At 42.5% G+C, this 18,964-nt stretch overlaps 1 protein-coding gene across 7 annotated transcripts in view; it reads right to left on the bottom strand.

Moving 5' to 3' along the window:
- Positions 1 to 1,086: 1,086 nt before the first annotated feature.
- The window catches only part of LOC112257923 (RAB guanine nucleotide exchange factor (GEF) 1), a 34,509-nt gene continuing 16,631 nt past the window's right edge, over positions 1,087 to 18,964 (bottom strand). For 3 of the 7 annotated variants that reach the window (XM_024431867.2, XM_042326862.1, XM_024431864.2), the window contains 9 exons: positions 15,192 to 15,379; positions 14,237 to 14,326; positions 13,868 to 13,888; positions 13,374 to 13,540; positions 11,023 to 11,104; positions 6,711 to 6,843; positions 6,403 to 6,494; positions 5,958 to 6,214; positions 4,534 to 5,842 (listed from right to left, as the gene is read on the bottom strand). In XM_024431867.2, the coding sequence (XP_024287635.1) occupies positions 5,423 to 5,842; positions 5,958 to 6,214; positions 6,403 to 6,494; positions 6,711 to 6,843; positions 11,023 to 11,104; positions 13,374 to 13,540; positions 13,868 to 13,888; positions 14,237 to 14,326; positions 15,192 to 15,379 (1,450 nt within the window). In that variant the 3' untranslated portion in view covers positions 4,534 to 5,422. Of the gene's footprint in view, positions 1,650 to 4,533; positions 5,843 to 5,957; positions 6,215 to 6,402; positions 6,495 to 6,710; positions 6,844 to 11,022; positions 11,105 to 13,373; positions 13,541 to 13,867; positions 13,889 to 14,236; positions 15,380 to 18,964 lie in introns of those variants that run through there. The other 4 variants (XR_002954659.1, XM_024431868.2, XM_024431869.2 and 1 more) reach the window with 4 other exon arrangements.

The raw sequence follows: 18,964 nt of genomic DNA, 5'->3' as shown, positions 1-18,964 counted from the left end.
GCAAGTGCAGAATCAAAGTTACTTATCAACTATGCCATGCTTAAAACTGTACTGAAATGTGGACCTTCCACTGAAAATGCCTTATTCTGAAGCATCATTTGGACCCGAGTGAGAAATTGACCCACATCTAAATACAGAGCACCCGGAGAGTTGCCTTCAGTGGAGTTGCCTTCTCTGGATGTGGGACCAAATTACTGAGCATTTTTTAAATGTCCCCAGTGAACCTGATTAAATGTAAGTCTTTCATTCAGGCTAGCCCCATCGAGACACATCCCATTTTCAGCAGGATCCTCTGGTATCAAGCCTAGCTAAACACTGTGAACCTTGATGAATATAGGCATCCATAGACACACATAACAAAAGTACATCTTAATTGTCATCCATTGTCTCATCTCCACCTGTTGTAATCTGAAAACATGTGATAGGTGAAAGCAATATGGTGGACCACAGTAAGGCAATCTACATACACACGTGACCCGTCCAATTCTATTTGATCAATGTAGATGAGGACAAGAGACTTGGAGAAAGAGGCACATACGACTACAATATGTATTAATCATGTCCTCTCTCCTCACTTTCATATATAATATATAGAGCTCCAGAGCAGCCACTATTAAATAGTCATTGCTAGAAACAAAAAAACACATCTTAAAAGTTCTACCTAAAACACAAACAATTTGATAATGCTAATGTTCAGTGAGCTTTTCTGTTACAGTACAGCTTTTTAGAAATTGTGTCAATGAATTTCCAGCACAAATTCAGAGGCTGAATGTCAAAATGTAGATTAAACCAAGCATATGCATTTTCTGCACAGGATTCTCAGAATTGGGATATGGTTCCAAAGTAACCCGTACTGCTGTGCAGTGCCCCATCTTATCTGCTTTAGCACAACTCTGGTCAACATTTTCACCACAAGATGTCAGTAGCAAGTCATTTGCAGCAAGCAATGCAGACTACTCTACGTGATTTAGGCTAGATTTGAGTGCATTCACTGTTAACGAGCAACAGTTCCAGTAAATTCAATTTGAACAAACATCACCATTATGGGTGGAAATGGTGTGAGGGAGAAAAAAGTAACACAGCTGATGGATTTGAAATCCAGGGGTTTATTCATTGAATGGCAATTAATACACTGACAATAGACACTGTAAAACAAGGCTATTCTTATAAGTTACATGTCCATAATAAAAAGTGATGTGCCATTTCAGTTAAAGTTTACATAAATATACACACTTGTTTAGAGACCCCTTAGCAGTCAGTCACAGTTGATTACAGTGTTAAAGTAGAGTACCTGTTATGTTTATGTGTAACAACGGAATGAGTGATGTTAATTAACACTTTACAACCAGGGGCTTATTCAGGTGATTAAAACGTTCAATGGATTGCTGATAGCAAACACCATGCGGTAATCAGATCGAACTGTTAAGAAGTGTTCCTTCTGCATTGTTCTGAGTGTTTCGCCCCACTGAACATTCCCCAGGTATCATCCATATTTCACGATTACATTATGATATACAACATGCCACCTCCATATATCAGCAGTTCACTGGCATTTTGTACATAACACAGTAACCTGCGTCTTGGTCAACTTCAGGTTTCACAGATTGTACCACTGTCTGAAGAATAAACTTAGGATGGTTCTCCCAGATCTGTTGCAAAATGGAAAAGAAGCGTATTAACTGAAAGTCCTCTATTAATCCTTTGTTTCACTAGACTGCCATCCCCTGAAATATTTTCCAACCGTTTGAATGTGATAATAAAATTAAAGGGCCACATATTTTAGCACGCTTATTGATACGTTCTCACATTTAGCTTAAGTAGTACCATTACCTTGATATATATATATATATTTCACAGCCAGATAATTCTGCACCATCAAAATAAATTAGAAATATAGTAGGTCGATTCTAGCCCAGCGGAAGATTGTTCTGGCAATTCTCACATAGGAACTTCATTGGGAGGAAGGATGTTTGACATGCTTTCTACATTCGTATTGCAAAATATTTTTGAGAAAAGCATGTTGAAAGTGGCCAGTTTACGCCCTTTTTATACCTATACATGCCTCCTGTAAGACCCTATGATCTGTGAACAGTACATGATACAGACAACATCTTGGTGTCATTATACTCTTTATAGTGTGATCCATTATATGCAGTATGTCTAGATTCTGAAATACACTTTCACATCAATTTATAAAACATTAAATATTAATGAATATCTCAATTTGATTTCTTAATTTAAAACAGTTTTCAACAATATACTCTTCAAATGTCACATTTCCTGAGTGACTCTGCTACTGTTAAAGAAATCATACATTTTATACATAGAAATTGACATAGGTCATTAACCAATCTCATCCCTCCTTTAGGCTTGCACATTTAGTAATCACCAACAGATGGAGTTCTCTTTAAATCCATTTTTCCATTCACTATGTTGGTGGTGCTCAAAATGTATTATTACTCCAGAATTAGCAGAGAGCCCACTCTGTAAATGTGATGTACTTGTAGAGTATATTGTTCCAAACAATATGTCTTCAAATGAACACAATCAGAAAGGGTAGTTTTGAGATATTTATAATAGTATTTGTAATGTTGAATAAATGAATGTGAACATTTGTATTTCAGAATCTAGACATACTCCATATAATGGATCACACTATAAAGAGTAATGGATCACACTATAAAGAGTATAATGGCACCAAGATGTTGCCTGTATCATGTACTGTTCACGGATCATAGGGTCTTACAGGAGGCATGTACAGCGTAGGTATAAAGAGGGCCTAAAATGGTTTGTGATACAAATGTAAAAAGCTTGCTAAACATCCTTTCTGTCAATAAAGTTACTATGTGAGAATTGCCAGAACAACCTGACAACAACAATATTTTCTGCTTCCGCTGACTTGGAATCGCACAGCAGCAGTACACCAAGGAAACAATTAAAAAGTATTTGTTCAAGTTACAAATTAATTGAGGAGTGTTACAGTGGGGCAAAAAAGTATTTAGTCAGCCACCAATTGTGCAAGTTCTCCCACTTAAAAAGATGAGGCCTGTAATTTATCATAGGTACACTTCAACTATGACAGACAAAGAGAAAAAAAATCCAGAAAATCACATTGTAGGATTTTTAATGAATTTATTTGCAAATTATGGTGGAAAATAAGTATTTGGTCACCTACAAAAGTTTCTCAATACTTTGTTATATAGCCTTTGTTGGCAATGACAGAGGTCAAACGTTTTCTGTAAATCTTCACAAGGTTTTCACACACTGTTGCTGGTATTTTGGCCCATTCCTCCACGCAGATCTCCTCTAGAGCAGTGATGTTTTGGGGCTGTTGCTGGGCAACACGGACTTTCAACTCCCTCCAAAGATGTTCTATGGGGTTGAGATCTGGAAACTGGCTAGGCCACTTCAGGACCTTGAAATGCTTCTTACGAAGCCACTCCTTCGTTGCCCGGGCGGTGTGTTTGGGATCCTTGTCATGCTGAAAGACCCAGCCACGTTTAAATCTTCAATGCCCTTGCTGATGGTAGGCTTTGTTACTTTGGTCCCAGCTCTCTGCAGGTCATTCACTACGTCCCCCCGTGTGGTTCTGGGATTTTTGCTCACCGTTCTTGTGATAATTTTGACCCCACGGGGTGAGATCTTGCGTGGAACCCCAGATCGAGGGAGATTATCAGTGGTCTTGTATGTCTTCCATTTCCTAATAATTGCTCCCACAGTTAATTTCTTCAAACCAAGCTGCTTACCTATTGTAGATTCAGTCTTCCCAGCCTGGTGCAGGTCTACAATTTTGTTTCTGGTGTCCTTTGACAGCTCTTTGGTCTTGGCCATAGTGGAGTGTGACTGTTTGAGGTTGTGGACAGGTGTCTTTTATACTGATAACAAGTTCAAACAGGTGCCATTAATACAGGTAACGAGTTAAGGACCGAGGAGCCTCTTAAAGAAGTTACAGGTCTGTGAGAGACAAATCTTGCTTGTTTGTAGGTTACCAAATACTTATTTTCCACCATAATTTGCAAATAAATTAATTTTAAAAATCCTACAACGTGATTTTCTGGAGAAAAAAAAATCTAATTTTGTCTGTCATAGTTGAAGTGTACCTATGATGAAAATTACAGGCCTCATCTTTTTAAGTGGGAGAACTTGCACAATTGGTGGCTGACTAAATACTTTTTTGCCCCACTGTATGTGCTTTGCCTCTCATAATACCATAGGTAGTAATTGTTTATCCAACATTAACGTGTTAAAAATAAAAAGCTAACTTCTTACACTGCCACCCAATAATATTGTTATCCCCAACCAATACATATTGTGTACCTGGGAGAATAAATTCCCTTTTAATACATTGTTCAATTAGGAACATACAGGATACTTTCACTATTGTAGTTTACAGCATCAGCACCATGGTTCAACTATCAAAAAATGTATTGCCCTGCGATTCCATGGTATAACAAGAAGACTGCTTCAGCATTACTATGCCTCATGGGCATCCTACATGAGTGTAACAGGAGTTTTCCTGGTCAGATCACATCATCAGGAAAAAGGTCCTTTAATACTTACAGTAAGGGCTCTTATACTGACACATAGTTGAGATATAAAATTAATGAGAGAAGTTAAAAGTACCTTACCTACCTAATTCATACTTTTCTGATGATTAAGCACTCTATATTACCATTACAAATATTAGTTGAGACCACTCATTGGGGCATAATCACATAAGAACCAGCTTAAGACCTTTGGTTTTGGATGAAACACATCCCTTTTCCCCCCATTGCGCACAATTAGCCTGCACCCTGGTCCCTTGCTGGAGACTCAAGAAGGATAGGAGCAAAGCACATGCAAGCAGATTATACAATTCTGCAGAGTGCATACTGCAAGATGCAGAAGTCAGCGTTTCCCAAATTCAGCAGCAGCCATCTAAAAATACATACCCCTTTCGGCACTACAAGCTGGAGAAGTAATCTTACAGTATCAAGATGTGCCGTCTGGGTCTGTGCAGCGGGGTTGTAGAGGATTACAGACTAGGGCCGAATGCCAACTCCGCCATACATAGTGTGAGGCCATCTGAAGAGGTCTGGTCTAAAAGGAGTATGTGTATGCAGGAGCATTGTTTTGGCTTGGCTTCATTTCAGTCCCTAAACCCTTTTCCTCAAACTTAGTCCATCCTTTTGATCTATTAATGCTTAATTTAACCAGGCTGAGATAGCATTCACAGATCTTACTATCAGAAAAGGGTCTAGGGGCCAAAATGGACCAAAGCTTACAGTATGTGAGAATGTTTAAAAGCGTAGCAGTGGAGACAGGAGGGGGCTGCCACTTCCTGAACCTCACCAAAGTGAAGAGCCAATGACGTCTCAAGACATTAGAGAGGCGCAGTCATTTGTTCAAGAAGCCCTTTGTTGCCTCCGATTCTGCAGAGACATTACCCAGCAAACACCTGGGGCGTCAGTGGTGGTGGCAGCCGGTCGTTTTCCACGTTGTCTGAGTCAATGGCGGAGGGGGTGGGCAGGCGGATCTCCAGCGGGTACTTCTCCAGGATCTCCTGCACCTCTCGCTCCACACTCTCCTGCCAGGTGATCAGGTCTCTCTGTAGGCTCTGCACCCCCTCCAGAACCCTGTCTTGTCGGCTCCCCAGGCCAGACAGGAGGTCCAGGTTCTGGTAGACCTGGGATAGGGCGGGACTGGAGGCGGCAGAACCACTAGGAGGGTCCACCTGGGGCCAGCCGCTGTCTGCCTCAGGCCTGCGAGGAGAGGCCTGGCCCGACATGTAGCGCTCAAAGTCCTCTGGGTCCAAGTTGAGAGACTGGGCGTCCAGTTTCTCGATGAAGGCAACTGCACAGCACTAAACAGGGAAAGGACACATGAGGTGAGCCATGAACAAAAAGTGTGTGTGCTTAGTTCTCATCAACTTGGTGTGGGCATGAGGGAGTGGTGTGAGGTGGCACAGAGACAGGTACCAGGTTAGTGAAGTAGTATCCGTCCTCTCCAGTCATGAGCCTGCTGGGGTTGCAGAAGCGGGTGATATATTGGATGTTGGACTGCAGGCGTGGAGGGTTGGCCTTCAGCACGATGTAGATCAGGGTGGGCAGGAAGTCGTCGGCCGAGGCTGGCTCGCTCTTCGTGATCTTGATGGCGCTGAAGATGTGCTTGCTGCAGCGCGTGATGCACGCTAGCTTGTCCCGGGGTACCCGCTTGGAGTCCATCTCGATGACATCTGTGACGCGACACACACAATTCACAATCCTGTCCACACTAACAAGATTTCATTAACAAAGTCTATGAATGTTTGTACAACAGACTTATAGCAAACTAAAGGAAACACTCTGCAGTGTCCTCGAACCACACTACCCATGTTTTGGTTGAGTCCTAATGGGGTCCAGTCTGACACCATCAATAGCTCACCTGTTATGGCTTTGACCACGTTGTCTGAAACCTCTGGGATCTCCTCATCCACTGGCACACAAAGCATCTGAATGTCTACCCAGTGTAACGCCCTGTACAACAGAGTGCCGTGGGTGAGCGAGACCTACAGTGACTAACACCCACCGTGCCACCAACACCCACAGAGACAGACATGCAAAAGGGGCATTACCACCCACAGTGATATAGTCACATAATTGCATGCATCTCTCTGTCCACAGTGGTAAATGTCCCAACACACAAGCACAGATTAAACGGCTTGTCCTCAGACAGGATATGATAGTCCTTACCGTATCCGGTTCTGAGTGGCCAGGTCTTTCTCCTCATCGTCTGTGGTCTCGGGGCAGAAGACACTCTTATACAGGCGTGTCATAATGTACTTCTCCACCTCGTCCATCACTCGCTCCACACGCTCTGAAGAGCCTGGAGGGAAGAGACACCCCATGAGGCTTTACTTTAGTCTTCATTACATATAAAACATTACCATAGTATCAACTGTATATTAGCTTTATGCCTATGTAGCACACAGTGAGGAACAGATGAGTCATGCAAACATTCTACACATCAAAAGATCAAAGTATCTATTTGGTCTAAAGGCCTGACATCTCACAAAAACGTTTCCCATATCAGTCAATGAGGACCAAGAGATAGGACTTTAGCCTTTGATATGAGAGAAAGGATTGAGTCAACAGGCTTATCAGTCATTCCTTTTGTCCTCACTGGCCTCTTGGTGAAGTGCTTAGACATCACTTGTATTAGTGTCAAAGGCATTGGCAGAAATGCATTTTCTAGCAAAAATACACAGATATCAGTGGTGTAGTCATGGCGTATGGAGATGTAGGCATATTCAAACTTTGCCAAGAATTTCCCAAACGGTCTGCCTGGCAAATCAAAAGTGCCCTGTGTGAAAAATTCTATGAGAAACAGATGTAGGCTACTCAATGATCTAAAAGCATGGCAAGGAGAAACACATCAACCATCATATCCAGAAGTAAATAATAGACCTAGCACTTATGGCTGATATGTTAAGCAAAGGGACCAGAAAAGGATGGAGGTAAGAAATGGAACAGATTTCTGTGGTGGTGCGTTACATGAGAACGGGATACTGGAGGAGTTCCTACACTTCACAGTAGCTGAAGGCTTTGATACTACTCGCTGCTGATTAATCTCTGTATTCTGCATTTTGTGAGAGGAGATTTGTGTGTTACAAAAAAGGGTTAGGCTACATTCAATGCCATACACCATGGTTTCCACATACAGTGCATTTGGAAAGTATTCAGACCCCTTGCCTTTTTCCACATTTTGTTACCTTACAGCCTTATTCTAAAATGGAATTTAAAAAGTTACAATTCCCCATAATGACAAAAAAACAACAGAAATACCTTATTTACATAAGTATTCAGACCCTTTGCTATGAGACTCAATTTAGCTCAGGTGCATCCTGTTTCCATTGATCATCCTTGAGATGTTTCTACAACTTGGAGTCCACCTGTGATAAATTCAATTGATTGGACATGATTTGGAAAGGCACACAACCTGTCAAAATAAGGTCCCACAGTCGACAGTGCATGTCAGAGCAAAAACCAATCCATGAGGTCAAAGGAATTGTCCGTAGAACTCCAAGACAGGATTGTGTCGAGGCACAGATCTGGGGAAGGGTACCAAAATATTTCTACAGCATTAAAAGGTCGCCAAGAACACAGTGGCCCTCATAATTAAATGGAAGAAGTTTGGAACCAGCAAAACTCTTCCTAGAGCTGGCCGCCTGGCCAAACTGAGCAATTGGGGGAGAAAGGCCTTGGTCAGGGAGGTGACAAAGAACCCGGTGGTCACTCTGACAGAGCTCCAGAGTTCCTCTGTGGAGATGGGAGAACCTTCCAGAAGGACAACCATCTCTGCAGCACTCCATGAATCAGGCCTTTATGGTAGAGTGGCCCGACGGAAGCCACTCCTCAGTAAGAAAAGGCACAACGGCCCATTTGGAGTTGCCAAAAGGCACCTAAAGGACTCTCAGGCCATTAGAAACAAGATTCTCTGGCCTGATGAAACCACAACCTCAAACAGTCACACTCCACACTCCACTATGGCCAAGACCAAAGAGCTGTCAAAGGACACCAGAAACAAATTGTAGACAAATTGTAGACCTGCACCAGGCTGGGAAGACTGAATCTGCAATAGGTAAGCAGCTTGGTTTGAAGAAATCAACTGTGGGAGCAATTATTAGGAAATGGAAGACATACAAGACCACTGATAATCTCCCTCGATCTGGGGCTCCACGCAAGACTCACCCCGTGGGGTCAAAATGATCACAAGAACGGTGAGCAAAAATCCCAGAACCACACAGGGGGGCCTAGTGAATGACTTGCAGAGAGCTGGGACCAAAGTAACAAAGCCTACCATCAGTAACACACTACGCCGCCAGGGACTCAAATCCTGCAGTGCCAGACGTGTCCCCCTGCTTAAGTCAGTACATGTCCAGGCCAGTCTGAAGTTTGCTAGAGAGCATTTGGATGATCCAGAAGAAGATTGGGAGAATGACATACGGTCAGATGAAACCAAAATATAACTTTTTGGTAAAAACTCAACTCGTCGTGTTTGGAGGACAAAGAATGCTGAGTTGCATCCAAAGAACACCATACCTACTGTGAAGCATGGGGGTGGAAACATCATTCTTTGCGGCTGTTTTTCTGCAAAGGGACCAGGACGACTGATCCGTGTAAAGGAAAGAATTAATGGGGCCACGTATCGTGAGACTGAGTGAAAACCTCCTTCCATCAGCAAGGGCAATGAAGATGAAACGTGGCTGGGTCTTTCAGCATGACAATGATCCCAAACACACTGCCTGGGCAATGAAGGAGTGGCTTCGTATAAAGCATTTCAAGGTCCTGGAGTGGCCTAGCCAGTCTCCTGATCTCAACCCCATAGAAAACCTTTGGAGGGAGTTGAAAGTCCGTGTTGCCCAGCAACAGCCCCAAAACATCACTGCTCTAGAGGAGATCTGCATGGAGGAATGGGCCAAAATACCAGCAACAGTGTGTGAAAACCTTGTGAAGACTTACAGAAAACGTTTGACCTCTGTTATACACCCTTTGTTGGCAATGACAAAGTATTGAGATAAACTTTTATTATTGGCCAAATACTTATTTTCCACCATAATTTGCAAATAAATTCATTAAAAATCCTACAATTTGATTTTCTGGATTTTTTTTCCTCATTTTGTCTGTCATAGTTGAAGTGTACCTATGATGAAAATTACAGGCCTCTCTCATCTTTTTAAGTGGGAGAACTTGCACAATTGGTGGCTGACTAAATACTTTTGCCCCACTGTACACAACATGTCTATTACCGACATATACTGAGAGAGAGCAAAAGAGACACAGAGAAAGAGATTCTAAAGCAGCAGACAAGTGCAGTGATAAAATGTTAAATTATAGGCCTACTGTCAAAAAATACAGATATTAGGTGAAGTGTTCAGTTTGACCGTCCAACCTTATGAAATAATCAAAATATCAGATCAACCACTCCCACTCAAAGGAGTGATCTACAGTACAGGCATAACAGGGATTCAGGCTATAGTCAGTGCATCGGCCGGAAACCAGCTCTGCACTGGATTGGAATTCCAAACCAACGTTGACATGTGCAGACTTACTCAAATTAGTGTACTTACATACAGTTTGTATACTTATGTAAAACATTTAAAAATTTGCATATATTAATAGGTTTAAATGACAGCCAAGAGTGCTTTAGCAGTAACTAATAGGGATCCTAATAAAATAATTATTAGCTGGGTGGTTCCAGCCCAGAATGCTGGTTGGCTGACGGCCGTGGTATACGAGACCGTATACCATGGGTATGACAAAACATTTGTTTTTACTTCTCTTATTACTTACTGTTTTTACTGCGCTAGTAACCAGTTAATAATAGCAATAAGGCACCTCGGGGGTTGGTGGTATATGGCCAATACCACACCCAATTGGGCCTTATTATTTAAATAACCCACCACAATAATAGTAACTCTTGAACCATTCAAGCCAGACACCAAACCAACTTTCACATGTTCAGGCTATTGTATCCTATCAATCAATTGATACCTCAAGACAAGCTTGCAAGCCCACACTTCAGGAAATGTACTTTTCTAGTTACAGTAGTAGTTACAGCAGTTCCAAGGCACTGCATCTTAGTGCTAGAAGCGTCACTACAGACCCTGGTTCGATTCCAGGCTGTATCACAACCGGCTGTGATTGGGAGTCCCATAGGGCGGCACACAATTGGCCCAGCATCATTTGGGTTAGGGTTTGGCCGGGGTAGACCGTCATTGTAAATAAGAATTTGTTCTTAACTGACTTGCTTCGTTAAATAAAAAGGTTAAAATCAGTAGATATTTCTACTTGCAAATAAAACCAAAAGGCATTTTGTAAGCCGAAAAGACCAACAGAACACTTTATTGTGCACTAGAACACAGTTAGTTGAAACACATTGGGACTCCGTTTAGTCCATTTTTGTGAATCTAACGAATGCATTGTATTTGCATTTTGCACAGTGCAAGTTGTTGTATCCCTTTTGGCTGGTTGAGTCATCATTCTTAATGTTGTTTGAACCTACCTTTAAAATGAGTCATGAGGCGGTCGGACAAATTCTGGTAGAAGTCTTGGACACACTCTGACAGCTCGTCAGCACTCAAGTCCTGAAAAATCAAAATGTCATCCCAGGTATTTGTCAATCAATGTCAATGTCTGGACGATATGAGGGGAACTACATACCATAACAACCAAAAAAACAAAATTGCATGTTCCTGACAAAATGTATGACAGCTTGAAATAACTTTTTAACCTCATCACAACAGCTGTTTTTTCCTCTGTTTATATAATTTAATTATATTTCTACAAAAGATACCATAAAAAAACAGCTTTACACTGAAGGAAATTATAAAAGACACTGTACTGTAAAACTATGTACAACACAACTACTGATTGTGAGAAAGGCTACTACAGCCACAATACATTCTTGTCTAGCCAATAAAAACCAATAACTTTTTGAAACAAGAGAGAACCTTGGAGTGTTTTGCCAGATCAAATAGGAATATTTCATTTCAAAACATACACATAAAAGCTATTCTTTCATTTGTGCTTTTCAGGGCTGACCTTTGTTGAAAGAAGATAAGTACCTAAACACTATTGTATATGCCCCCATACCCATACAGTTTATTGCAAAGTTACAGCTAGATCAAGACCTTCTGTTTAAAATGTTGTCATAATTTGCACACAAGCATAAATTGTGTAGGTACAGCTGAAGTCAGAAGTTTACATACACTTAGGTTGGAGTCATTAAAACACATTTTTCAACCACTCCACAAATTTCTTGTGAACAAACTATAGTTTTGGCAAGTCGGTTAGGACATCTTTGTGCATGACACAAGTCATTTTTCCAACAATTGTTTACAGACAGATTATTTAACTTTTAATTCACTGTATCACAATTCCAGTGGGTCCGAAAGTTGATACACTAAGTTGACTATGCATTTAAACGGCTTGGAAAATTCCAGAAAATGATGTCATGGCTTTAGAAGCTTCTGATAGGCTAATTGACATCATTTGAGTCAATTGGAGGTGTACCTGTGGATGTATTTCAAGGCCTACCTTCAAACTCAGTGCCTCTTTGCTTGACATCATGGGAAAATCAAAATAAATCAACCAAGACCTCAGAAGAAAGATTGTAGACCTCCACAAGCATGGTTCATCCTTGGGAGCAATTTCCAAATGCCTGAAGGGACCATGTTCATCTGTACAAACAATAGTACGCAAGTATAAACACCATGGAACCACGCAGTCGTCAGACTGCTCAGGAAGGACGTGCGTTCTGTGTCCTAGAGATGAAAGTACTTTTGTGCGAAAAGTGCAAATCAATCCCAGAACAACAGCAAACGACCTTGTGAAGATGCTGGAGGAAGCATGTACAAAAGTATCTATATCCACAGTAAAACGAGTCCTAAATTGACATAACCTGAAAGGCCGCTCAGCAAGGAATAAGCCACAGCTCCAAAACCGCCATAAAAAAGTCAGACTACGGTTTGCAACTGCACATGGGGATAAAGATCGTACTTTTTGGAGAAATGTCCTCTGGTCTGATGAAACAAAAATAGAGCTGTTTGTCCATAATGACCATCGTTATGTTTGGAGGAAAAAGGGGGATGCTTGCAAGCCGAAGAACACCATCCCAACCTTGAAGCACGGGGGTGGCAGCATCATGTTGTGGGGGTGCTTTGCTGCAGGATGGACTGGTGCACTTCACAAAATAGATGGCATCATGAGGCTGGAAAATTATGGATATATTCAAGCAACATCTCAAGACATCAGTCAGGAAGTTAAAGCTTGGTCGCAAATGGGTCTTGCAAATGGACAAAGACCCCAAGCAAAGTCGTGGCAAAATGGCTTAAGGACAACAAAGTCAAGGTATTGGAGTGGCCATCACAAAGCCCTGACCTCAATCCTTAGAAAATGTGCATGTGCAAGCAAGGAGGCCTACAAACCTGACTCAGTTACAGCAGCTCTGTCAGGAGGAATGGGCCAAAATTCACCCAACTTATTGTGGGAAGCTCGTGGAAGGGTACCCAAAACGTTTGACCCAAGTTAAACAATTTAAAGGTAATGCTACCAAATACTAATTGAGTGTATGTAAGCTTCTGACTCACTGGGAATGTGATGAAAAAAATAAAAGCTGAAATAAATAATTCTCTCAACTAGTATTCTGACATTTCACATTCTTAAAATAAAGTGGTCATCCTAACTGACCTAAGACAGGGAATTGTTACTTGGAAAAACTGAGTTTAAATCTATTTGGCTAAGGTGTATGTAAACCTCTGACTTCAACTGTATATCTATGCCTTTCAGATATCGTTTTGTACCCTGCACGTTTAAAAATCAATGAATGAGCATTCAGACTCGTTTTCAACTGACCTTTTTGTTGGCCATGATCTCGATGAAGGCTCGGCTCTGCTTGTGGACCTCACGGCCAGGCTTATGCAGGGTCTTCAGGAAGTCCACAAAGTCTCTGGAGACACGGTCCGTCTCAATGCTTGATTGGCGGCTGATGGAGGGGCTGGGGGTCTTGCCCTCCTGGTTCTCTGATGGGGGGGGGGGCCACACCATGACATGTGTTACTCTTAATGTTACACCTTCCTCTTCATGGTTGCCCTCGCTAACTTACTGAGCCTCAGGTAAACAGTCAGAAGTGTGCATCTTTACATAAGAACTGAGAAGAGGTCAGGAAAACAGACTCAAATATGAAATCAACAGTATTGCGTCACAACTACAAATAAACAGAAACTTCAGAACTGCTTTTGCTGATGGTTGTAAGAACACATTGTTGGCAGTTTCAGGGACACAGTCAGTTGTATCATCTATTCTGTAGAAGTGTATCTACAACTACAGAGAGAATGACAGACACCCACCTCTGAGTCTTGCCACCAGTGCTGCCAGTATAATGACCATACGCAAGAGGAGGACAGTGAGATAATGAACTTTATGAGCAACATGAAAAAGGGACTCTTGTTGAACACACACACCACATTAAAACAAACTCAAAACCAACCGGAGCAGCGGAGTCACTTTGATAGACAGGTCTCTCAGCCAATCAGACTGAGCGGGTGCTACTATGGTGAGACTATTGGTACTTCTTAATGCTACCTAGTTGGAGGGTAATTATAAGTCGACTACACTAGTTAAGGCCTTATGGTTTCCTAGTTGGTTTTAAAACTACAGGGATTAAAATGGGAGAGCTATCCAATGCAAATCTCCTCTCAAATGGTAGGAATGATTACCTTCGGTGGGAGAGCCCATTTCCCAAGGGGGAGTAAACATTCCTCTCCAGTCCCTGAGGCCTGTCAGCTTCTCCTCTCCCACAGTGGGGGCTGAGAATGAGATGGTAGGGCCAAGTGGGGCCACAGGGCACGGGAAACAGGGATAAAGGGTACCAGAATGGCATACAAGAGAGAATGGGTACATGGGATTTGAGAGAGGTGGGTGAAGGTGGAATGGGTATGGAGAATAATGGACGACAATAAATTCATGAATCAACAAACACTGGCGATGACAGAAGTACGGAATGAGGGGATCAGACAAGATGGAGAAGGAGAGAGATTGTTTGGTTTGGGACCATTGTGTTATGATGAGAGGGTATCAATGAGATAGAAGGGATTGGAAAGGATATGGAAAACAGTTAAAAACATGACCTAACAATAGAGAATGGTGCACAGCAGCTATTACTGCAAAGCAAAAGTGAAATGTGATGAGACAAAGTCACAATCTCGACGAGTGAGGCGTCAATGACAATCAAGACAGAGGGATAGGGCACCTTTTTGAATGAAGAAAAAAATATTTAAGTCTGCAAAAATAAAAGGAACTTTGAAGTTTGCACATTGTTCTCGATACCCCTGGGGCCATTGTACAGATAGGAGCTATGGGAGTTTGCCTAACAGTGAGGCTAATAGAGGGCATCACTAAATAACCCAGGCTATAATAGGCTGTAATGGGCTTGGTGGGCACAGAAGACCTTCAAATCACTAACATGCCCTGCTTTAGAGCCTCCGGGGATCACTTCCAAAGAAGTGAGCTGATGAGACAAGTACTAGGCTGATACGCTGGGATGGAAAGAGTGTGTGTGTGTGTGTCAGAAACTGCACTGGAGAAATGCCATTGAGATAACTCCGGCTTTAACGTATCAAAGGGAAAGCAGAACTGTCTTCTGTTTTATAGAGTCAATCAGGCAGTCAGTACCTTTCTTGGGGGCTGTCCGTGACGAGGGACTAAAGAACTTCTTCACAGTGGTCACCTTGCGTGTCTTCTCATTGGTCTTCTTCTCCTCGAACTTGGAGAAGGGCGCCAAAGAGGCCTGGGGTTGTGCCTGGGGCTGGGACTGGGCCCCCTGGATGCTGGCATAGGCAACCTCCTCCTCCCTCTGCAGCCTGCGGTAGACCAAAGGGAACAACTGGTGATTAGACTAACTTTAAGCTATTCTTTTTAACTAACAAGACACACCGCTGGTGTTTTTTTTTAAAATTACTGTGTCATAGGTGGCGCGTCCAATAGGCAAGTCCAATATGCTGAGCTTCCCCTAAAGTAAATTGAATTTGCCAAATGTACAGTACCAGTCAAAAGTTGACACACCTACTCATTCCAAGGTTTCTTTATTTTTACTATTTTCTACATTGTAGAATAATAGTGAAGACATCAAAACTATGAAATAACACATATGGAATCATGTAGTAACCAAAAGTGTTTTATTTGAGATTCTTCAAAGTAGCCACCCTTTTCCTTGATGACAGCTTTGCACACTCTTGGCATTCCCTCAACCAGCTTCATTATGTATTCACCGGGAATTTCAATTAACAGGTGTGCCTTGTTAAAAGTTAATTTGTGGAATGTCTTTCCTTTTAAATGCGTTTGCGCAAATCAGTTGTGTTGTGACAAGGTAGAGGTGGTATACAGAAGACAGCCCTATTTGGTAAAAGACCAAGTCCATATTATGGCAAGAACTGCTCAAATAAGCAAAGAAAATGACAGTCCATCATTACTTTAAGACATGATGGTCAGTCAATCCGGAACATTTCAAGAACTTTGAATGTTCCTTCAAGTGCAGTCGCAAAAACCATCAAGCACTGTTGAAACTGGCTCTCATGGAGGACTGTCACAGGAAAGGAAATCCCAGAGATACTTCTACTGCAGAGGATAAGTTCATTAGAGTTACCAACCTCAGAAATTGCAGCCCAAATATATGCTTCAGAGTTCAAGTCACAGACACATCAACTGTTCAGAGGAGACTGCATGAATCAGGCCTGCATGGTCAAATTGCTGCAAAGAAACCACTACTAAAAGGACACCAATAAAAATAAGAGACTTGGTTGGGTACTGTGTATATATTTTTTAAACTTCAATGAAATAGTTAACAATATTGACTGTATTTAATAACCATCCCGTGACCATTTCCAAATATCCCGGTATATACAGTACACCGCCCAAGCCTAATTGGCACTATAGTGGAGAGTATCGGCCATATCTCCGCAGTCAAGCGACCACCCCTCATCACTGTCAAACGCTCCCTAAAACACTTCTGTGAGCAGGCCTTTCTAATCGACCTGGCCCGGGTATCCTGGAAGGACATTGACCTCATCCCGTCAGTTGAGGATGCCTGGTCATTCTTTAAAATTAACTTCCTCACCATTTTAGATAAGCATGCTCCGTTCAAAAAATGCAGAACTAAGAACAGATATAGCCCTTGGTTCACTCCAGACCTGACTACCCTCGACCAGCACAAAAATATCCTGTGGCGGACTGCAATAGCATCGAATAGTCCCCGCGATATGCAACTGTTCAGGGAAGTCAGGAACCAATACACGCAGTCAGTCAGGAAAGCTAAGGCCAGCTTCTTCAGGCAGAAGTTTGCATCCTGTAGCTCCAAAAAGTTCTGGGACACTGAAGTCCATGGAGAACAAGAGCACCTCCTCCCAGCTGCCCACTGCACTGAGGCTAGGTAACACGGTCACCACCGATAAATCCATGATTATCGAAAACTTCAGCAAGCATTTCTCAACAGCTGGCCATGCCTTCCGCCTGGCTACTCCATCCTCGGCCAACAGCTCCGCCCCCCCCTGCAGCTACTCGCCCAAGCCTCTCCAGGTTCTCCTTTACCCAAATCCAGATAGCAGATGTTCTGAAAGAGCTGCAAAACCTGGACCCGTACAAATCAGCTGGGCTTGACAATCTGGACCCTCTATTTCTGAAACTATCCGCCGCCATTGTCGCAACCCCTATTACCAGCCTGTTCAACCTCTCTTTCATATCGTCTGAGATCCCCAAGGATTGGAAAGCTGCCGCAGTCATCCCCCTCTTCAAAGGGGGATACACCCTGGACCCAAACTGTTACAGACCTATATCCATCCTGCCCTGCCTATCGAAGGTCTTCGAAAGCCAAGTCAACAAACAGGTCACTGACCATCTCGAATCCCACCGTACCTTCTCCGCTGTGCAATCAGGTTTCCGAGCCGGTCACGGGTGCACCTCAGCCACGCTCAAGGTACTAAACGATATCATAACCGCCATCAATAAAAGACAGTACTGTGCAGCAGTCTTCATCGACCTTGCCAAGGCTTTCGACTCTGTCAATCACCATATTCTTATCGGCAGACTCAGTAGCCTCGGTTTTTCGGATGACTGCCTTGCCTGGTTCACCAATTACTTTGCAGACAGAGTTCAGTGTGTCAAATCGGAGGGCATGCTGTCCGGTCCTCTGGCAGTCTCTATGGGGGTGCCACAGGGTTCAATCCTCGGGCCGACCCTTTTCTCTGTATATATCAATGATGTTGCTCTTGCTGCGGGCGATTCCCTGATCCACCTCTACGCAGACGACACCATTCTATATACTTCCGGCCCGTCCTTGGACACTGTGCTATCTAACCTCCAAACGAGCTTCAATGCCATACAACACTCCTTCCGTGGCCTCCAACTGCTCTTAAACGCTAGTAAAACCAAATGCATGCTTTTCAACCGTTCGCTGCCTGTTCCGACCTTGAATATGTGGACATCTAGAAGTACCTAGGTGTCTGGCTAGACTGTAAACTCTCCTTCCAGACTCATATCAAACATCTCCAATCGAAAATCAAATCAAGAGTCTACTTTCTATTCCGCAACAAAGCCTCCTTCACTCACGCCGCCAAACTTACCCTAGTAAAACTGACTATCCTACCGATCCTCGACTTCGGCGACGTCATCTACAAAATCTACAAAAGGCTTTCCAAGAGTCCACTCTGTAGAGTGGAGAGAAAACGGGGGGAAAGGTATTTATGGGGGTCATAAACCTCACCCAACAGGGCAACGTCATGACACACCTTTGGCGGCGATTACAGCTTGGAGTCATCAAGTGTGGTTTTCACAGACTTCACTGTCGTTATGGGGTATTGTGTTCAGATGGGTGGGAAAAAAAATCGATTTAATAAAATATTGAATTCAGGCTGTAACAACAAAATGTGGAATAAATCAAGGGGTATGAATACTTTGCGAAGGCACTGTAGATGCATGCAATGCTTTATCATAAAGGAGTTTTTCTCTTCCAACTTCCCCTAACTTGAAACTCAGGCACCATGTGTCAAGGGAGGGTTGGACAAAGCTAGACAAATGTGGAAATTTCTTTAACGCCCCAAAACTATTTCAATTATCATATACAGTGGGTATCATAAGTATTCACCCCCTTGGACTTTTCCACATTTTGTTACATTACAAAGTGGGATTGAAACATATGTAATTGTGATTTTATTTGCAAAATACTCTATAAAATGTCGAAGTGAAAAGATAATTCTACACATTTTTACAAATTAAACGACTAAAATAGACATTGCATAAGTATTTACCCCCTTTGTTTAGGCAAGCCTAAATTAGTTCAGTAGTAAAATAATAACTTACATGGACTCAAAATGTATGAAATATTAGAGGTTGACATGATTTTTGAATGACTACCCTTTCCTGTGTCCCCCACATACAACAGCCGTATGGTCCCT

This window comes from Oncorhynchus tshawytscha, linkage group LG09, assembly GCF_018296145.1.
Source record: "Oncorhynchus tshawytscha isolate Ot180627B linkage group LG09, Otsh_v2.0, whole genome shotgun sequence".
In the NCBI taxonomy this organism is placed as follows: domain Eukaryota; kingdom Metazoa; phylum Chordata; class Actinopteri; order Salmoniformes; family Salmonidae; genus Oncorhynchus; species Oncorhynchus tshawytscha.
Note: the sequence above shows the minus strand (reverse complement) of the source record. Positions and strands in the feature narration are given on the sequence as shown.